The sequence below is a fragment of the Acanthisitta chloris genome, unplaced genomic scaffold (assembly GCF_000695815.1).
Source record: "Acanthisitta chloris isolate BGI_N310 unplaced genomic scaffold, ASM69581v1 scaffold12416, whole genome shotgun sequence".
Taxonomy (NCBI): Eukaryota; Metazoa; Chordata; class Aves; order Passeriformes; family Acanthisittidae; genus Acanthisitta; species Acanthisitta chloris.
The window spans coordinates 3,229-9,796 of record NW_008677649.1 but is presented as its reverse complement, the minus strand read 5'-3'; the positions used below and the strand labels follow the sequence as shown (position 1 = coordinate 9,796).

Genomic DNA, 6,568 nt, shown 5'->3' with positions numbered 1-6,568 from the left:
TGGGGGTGACAGCCCTGGGGCCGTGGGATGACAGCCCTGGGCTCGGGTGTGCCATGCTGAGCACGTGGTGACAGAGCTGCCAGTGTCCCCAGCAGGTTCCCTGCCAGATCACACTCTTAACCTTTGGCAGTTTTAGGGTTCGTGTTGCAATATGTGAGTTGTCCTGTTCAGCCTAAAAGTGGCACAGCTGAGAAACATGCCCAGAAATGACTAGGTTTGTCTGAAACACAGAGATTCAGGGATTTGGTTTTGGTTTGTTTTTTTTCAACTCTGTTTTGCAGGAGTTATTTTTCTTAAACAGCTTTGGACCAGGTGTTTGCAGTTTGGGCAATGCTGTGGGGTTTTGTGTAGCCCTGCAGTAGTTCCAGGGAGCATCCCCTAGGCGTGGGCATGGCCTGAGCAGACTTAGGAATTTCTTGTTTGGGCAGGATTTAGAAGACTTTCATGAATGTAAAACATGACTGTCATTTGTTGTATACATGAACGTATCACTTAAGCTACCTGGTTTCATCCACCCAGTAAATGTGCCTCCATATTCAGCTCTAGCTTAAAGGTTCATCAAAATTGTTTTTTTTCTCTTACAAGTGTCTGAGTAATAAGACTTCAGCATCTTTATTTTTGCTCCTGCACTGTGAATTGAATATTTAAGTGTTGGTTGATCTCACTAGTGTGCTCCAGTACATCGCATCCTTTCGTGGCACTGATGTGGGAGCTGGTTGCCCTCTGCAGTTTTCTAGACGAGGCTGAGAACACACACAGCACAAGCTGCACAGGGCTCCCCTTGAGAAGGAACTTTCTCCCTCCCAGGCTGGAAACCAACCCTTTAACCGTGCCATGCTCTTCAACGTTGGCTTTCGGGAAGCAATGAAGGACTTAGACTGGGACTGCCTCATCTTCCACGACGTGGACCACATACCCGAAAATGACCGGAACTATTATGGGTGTGGACAGATGCCGAGGCACTTTGCAGCCAAGCTGGATAAGTACATGTACCTGTGAGCACTGTTTTTCCTTCCTGTTACGGTAACAGCTGAGCAGCCAGTGTTAGGTTTTATTTAATTTTTTAAGGGCAGAGGATGAACCTGGGCCTGTTCTCAGGCTTTGTGCAAAGGGAGCACCAGAGGGAAGAGCAGAGAGCATCCTCGTGGCTCAGGCAGGAGGGCTGTGGCTCTGGTGGGCTCTGCCCTAAGCCCTTCTCTCCCACACAGGCTCCCGTACAATGAGTTCTTCGGGGGGGTGAGTGGCCTGACTGTCGAGCAGTTCCAGAAGATCAACGGCTTCCCCAACGCCTTCTGGGGCTGGGGTGGTGAGGATGACGACCTCTGGAACAGGTACGGGCTGGGTGCAGCTCTGGGAGCTGTGAGCCAAGCCTGGCACGTGCTGTGAGCAGACAGCTGTCAGTGCTGCCGGCACTGGCCTCGCTGTGCCCGCGCGCCCTGGGCTGGGGAAGAGCCAGCCCAGCTGCAGTGGCTCCGTGGGCACGGGGGCTGCTCCAGCCTGAGCAGGCGGTGCATGGGCAGCAGAGGAGTGCTGGTTGGCAGCTGTAGGCTCTGTGCAGCATCATCCCGTGCTGTGTAGCTCGGACTGGTCACAGCCGAGCAGGAGCCCTGAGGTGTCGCTGGGCTCCCCTGGAGCCCTGGCTGGAGAGGGAGGTCTGTGTGGCTTCTCTGTGGCTGGAGGGCCGAGCCGTGGCTGGAGCCCCAGGAGCAGTGAGCCCTGGAGGCACGGCCAGCACAACAAACACCGCGGGTGTTTTTCGTTGTTTGTCTGAGTTCTCCCCTCTCTCACACAGAGTGCAGTACGCAGGCTACTCGGTGACTCGGCCAGAAGGAGACACAGGGAAATACAAATCAATTCCCCACCATCATCGGGGAGAAGTGCAGTTCCTTGGAAGGCAAGTAAACTTTGTTCAGAATACTAAAGCCCTTCACAAACAATCTGTGCCATGTATGGGGCTCCCTGCAGCTGTTTGAAGGCAGTAACGGCCTGAACTCTTGAAGGAAACTCACTGCAGGGAGATGGAGGCTTTTTTGCAGAAGACATGTTTTTTTTGGGAGTTTCCATTTGAGTCTCATCTTTAGCCCTGCTCTTCATTTCTCAGACAGAATGCAGCCAGTCAGAGATGCTTCTCTCATTTCACTCCTGAAAAAGAGAAGTTGCTTTTGGCTTAAAAAGTCATATTTAGTCAAACCCTTGGAGCATGACAGGCTGGCAGTGCAGTGGGATTGAGCTCTGGTTTCTTATTCTTCCCTGGTGTCCTCCTGATCCCAGCCAGGAGCCCAGGTGTTAGCAGGAGCTATGTGGGAGGGGGAGATAGGCAGGGCAGAGTTGATGTGATGTCAGAGTGAGCTGATGTCTGTGCTGCTCTGTCTGGAGCTGAGACCCAGCCTGTCCTGGGGTTAGCAGTAGGTGTCCCCTGTGTCCCACCTCAGAAATTGCTTTGCAGGCAAGTACTAACTGCTGCCTCTAAAGCCCCTGCTACTTCTCCCACCTTTGCAGGAGCACCCGACACTTCTCTCTGCAGACAAGGACATGGTTCCTTCCTCAAGACACTAAGTGTTCTGCCCATGTCCTGGTGCTGTGTCATCTCCAAAATCAGCTTTGGCATTTCCCTCTGTGCTCTCACCCAGCATCTTCCCCTGTCTCCTGGCATATCCTTGCCCTGGTGTTTTCTCTGTCCTCAGGTCTCAGCCCAGCTCCCACTTGTCCTGGTGCCTTCAGGCCCCCAGCACCACATTTCAGAGAGTCACTGTTCTGCTGAGATGTTTGTGCTTATTTTTTCCCTCCCACCCTTACTCCTTTTATCTCATCATGCTGCCCCTAAATTTGATTGAGGCTGGTTTTGTGCACCACTGCAGTTTCCTTCTTTAGACCATTACTCTGCTAGTTTTACTTCCTCAGCCCCCATCCTTCAGACTAAAGCCGTTTAGTTCTGATCTTGTTTGTGTCCAGTTTTCTGAAAGTGGGAAGGACCACATCACCCATCAGCTGTGTCTTTCCAGGATGGTGTGGCTGGTGAGGGCTCAGCAGGACCCGTGCTCAGCCTCCTCCTGGCATTGGGGCCCACAGGCTTCAGGCAGGAGCCACGGGTGGTTTTGGCAGCTGAGTTCTTGCTGGTGGCACAGAGAGTGTTTTGCTCTCCATCAAGTGATGGACTTTCCTGGAATTTTCCAGTATTTATCAACACCAGAGTTTTTAAAGTGCAGTGGTTGCCTTTTTTAAGGCTCAGAAGTTGGTGGTTTTTGTAGCTGCTGCTGGGACTGGCTGTGTGAAGGGCTATAGCAGCACTGGGAGGAGTTTGCAGGGCTCTGTGGGGCGCGTGGCAGTGACTTTGGCCTCTGGCTCTCATTGCACAGGTATGCCTTGCTGAGGAAGTCAAAAGAAAGGCAAGCCCTGGACGGCCTCAATAACTTGAACTACTTTCCAAACGTCACGTATGACGCCTTGTATAAGAACATCACTGTTAACCTGACACCGGAGCTGGCTCTGGTGACCGAATATTAAGAGGAGAAAATAACTTTGCGCTGCCCTTCACCAGGAAAGCACCACGCTAGACTTTCTTTTTCAAGGGTTATCGAGGACAAGCAACACTTTGTCTAATGAAGGATCACAGTATTTTGGAGAGTGAGGCGGAACGTGCACGCACAAATTGCCCTAGCTGTACCAATCCAGCCCGACGCCCGTGCGGCGAGCTCAGCAGTCTCCTTATTTTCTCTGCCACTTGCTTTCTGGGTTTCAGGACAACAGTTGGACCTGCTGCTCTCGTCTCCACATTCCTCCTCCAGCAATCTCCAGCACTGGACTCGCCTCCGACACGCGTTCTCCTCCGGGAAGCAGCTCAGCTGAGCAACTCTGGCTTCTCGACGGCGAACGTTGGGAGCAGTTTGGTTGGCAGCTGCCCTGGTGGGAGAGCAGACGACTTCTGATGCCGTTCTTCTATGTCTGTGCAGTTTTTTTAAATGACCTGCTTGAAGTATATACAACAGAATCGCTTCTTAAAGAAGTGTAAGTGTAAATATGCTGTGTAAATTGCCCCTTTTTATTTTTCTCCTATGGGCTCAAGTCCAAGCTAGAGGTTTACATATGGTCACTCATTTTAGTCCTGAGTTCTGCAAACACTTGTGTGTGCATCACTACTTGTGCACTGTGTTCCCTTTTAAGCCAGTGAGGCTGCTTGCATGATTCCAGCTGTGCATATGCAGCAGTGTTTGTGGGACAAGGCCCCAAACCTTCCAGTGCAGCAGGTGACAAATACAGCCAGGCCATCGCTCATTCCAGAAACCACAGGGGTGGCTTTTTCCAGGGAGAGTGAGGACATGGGAGCGTTTGTGAAAAAACTCCCTTTTTCCATCACTTTTGCAACACGATGTGCAAGTGAATCCAAAAGCCATATGGAATATGATCCCTTGCCTGTTGCTCTGTGTCCCAGGGATGGCAGTGCAGCCTGGCTTGGGGCACCGGGCCGGCCGCCCCTGCCCCGTGCCATGCTCGGCATGGAGCAGCTGTCCCTGCTGCACGAGCCCTCCCCGGGCAGCAGTGCCTGGGGCAGTTCAGGAGGTTGGTGTGGTCGGTAGGGCAAATCCAGCAGCACACTGAGGCGCTGTCAGAGCCAGGCAGTGCCCTGGGCTGTCGCCCGCAGCACCTGGCAGCACTGGCACAGCCAGTGGGACAGGGTGTCACAGGTCAGTGAGAGGGAGAGACATGAAGGACACATGAGGACCGGGAGCCAAAGCTTGTTCTGACACCCCATCCAGCCCTCCAATGCCATCCCCGTTCCCCCACGGCCACCCAGGCCAGGCCAGGCCCCATGGCCCTCAGTCCAGCCCCTGCACAGCACTGACACCGCCACCTTCACTGGGCCTCTCTGACTTAAAGGTAAATACACTGGGGGTTGTTTTTCGTTTGTATTTCCACACAACAGAGTGGGTACTTGACCTCCGAAGTACTCTTAACTTTTCGTTGCGTTGTTTGCCTTCTGTTTCCTTCACTTCTCATGGTTTACATTGTTTTCTTGGTTCCGTGGACGTATGATCCCCATACGCATCTGTGGTGGGTGTGACTGCCCAGGGCATTCCTAACCTGTACCCAGAAAACGTTAGTGTAGAAACACGAGTTGTTGTGCAGATGCTATCAGCCGGCATGAGAGGGCAGCCAGCTGCCCTTGAGGAGCGCTGATGAGTTTGTAACCTAGGTTTTAAAGTCTTTGAACTTACATGTGCTTTAAACTCGCGTCCCGAGGGGATTCAGCCTGGTTATTTATAGGCAGAGGTGAGGATTTGCTTTTTCTGGCGCATATAGCAATAAAGACTTTCGCTTCTGAGTCTTGATCTCTAATTCACGTGGACCCTTCCCGGATGCTGAACCCGCGTTGCCCTGCCCCTCTTTTCTTTCACCCCGAGACCTTGCTAGGAATCTGTCTTTGTTTAATGGTGCTTCAAACAAGGAATGTATTTCAACTAGTCCAAGTTCACTACCCAGGAATCATGCATGTGTGTGTGAGTAGGTGATAAACTACCTTAGTTGGGATCCTCAGCCTTCCACGTCCCTGACACCCGTTGGTCGCACCTTGCGTGGAACAAAAGCCGTTACCTCTGCTCAGAGCTGCACTCTGCGGTCGGCACAGAAGGGTCCATCCCCAGCAGCATCCCTCTCCATCCTTCCTTCCTTCCCATCATGTTGGATTTCTTTTCCCCTTTTTGAGATGTGGATTATCTGAAAATGTGCACTGTTAATCTTAGCAGCTATGTCAAATACTGTATAGTAAATGTAACTGTTAAAAACATACTGTCAAGCGCATGTGCTGTTATGGTGTAAGAGTCCTCGTGCTAAGGAGAACCTGTACATACTCTGGCAGCTGCAGCTCCTCAGGCCGCTCTGCCCTGGGAGGGTAGGGCCCGGTGCCGCAGGGGGATTGCTCTCGTGGGCCATGTGGCTTTGATTTGCAAGGCTGTTTATTGGCAGCTGATTCTCCGAGGGAGGGAGGGCCTGCCTGAGCGGGCTGTGCCGGCGGGAGGGGCTGCCAACTCTCACCTAGCTTTCCATCATCATGGCTTTTGAGCTTACTGTTATGTTTTTAAGAGGTGCCAGGGGGACGTTTTTGCACTGAAGATTAGCGTTTTACAACACACACACACTTCTCAGCAAAGCAATCCTTTGTGTCATTACATTTATTTACCCATGTGTTTGTACATTTTTGTATTTGTTAATTTATGAATGATTTTTTCAGTAAAAAATACATATCCAAGAACACAGATTGCACTGGTTGCCTGTTTTTTTGTCTACAGGAGATTGGGGTGTGCTGTTTTAGTAGGTGAGACCTGCAAGCCCAGAGGGTAAGTGCCTATGAGAGTTTCAGGTGAGCACTGGATGCTAAAAGCTGTTAGAAATTTCTCGTTAGGGCTGGCCAGAAGGAAGTTGAGAGTGAGATGGGGATGCTCCCCAGTAGTTGCTGAAGCCTTTCTCCATGTGTCTGCTGCAGTGTAGTTCTGGTGGAGGGACTGCCTTGGGGGAGTGTGTTTAGGAAGACACTTGGCTGAAGGTTGCGCAGGGCTCGGGGATGGTGCTGGGG

At 51.8% G+C, this 6,568-nt stretch overlaps 1 protein-coding gene across 1 annotated transcript; it reads left to right on the top strand.

The window, feature by feature from the left end:
- Positions 1-807: 807 nt before the first annotated feature.
- Positions 808-3,665, top strand: LOC103804012 (beta-1,4-galactosyltransferase 5; the record flags this gene model as incomplete). Its single annotated transcript, XM_009076599.1, has 4 exons — positions 808-995; positions 1,209-1,331; positions 1,793-1,894; positions 3,357-3,665. Coding segments are annotated over 4 exons (561 nt in total), but the record flags the coding sequence as incomplete, so codon positions are not given.
- Positions 3,666-6,568: the final 2,903 nt, after the last annotated feature.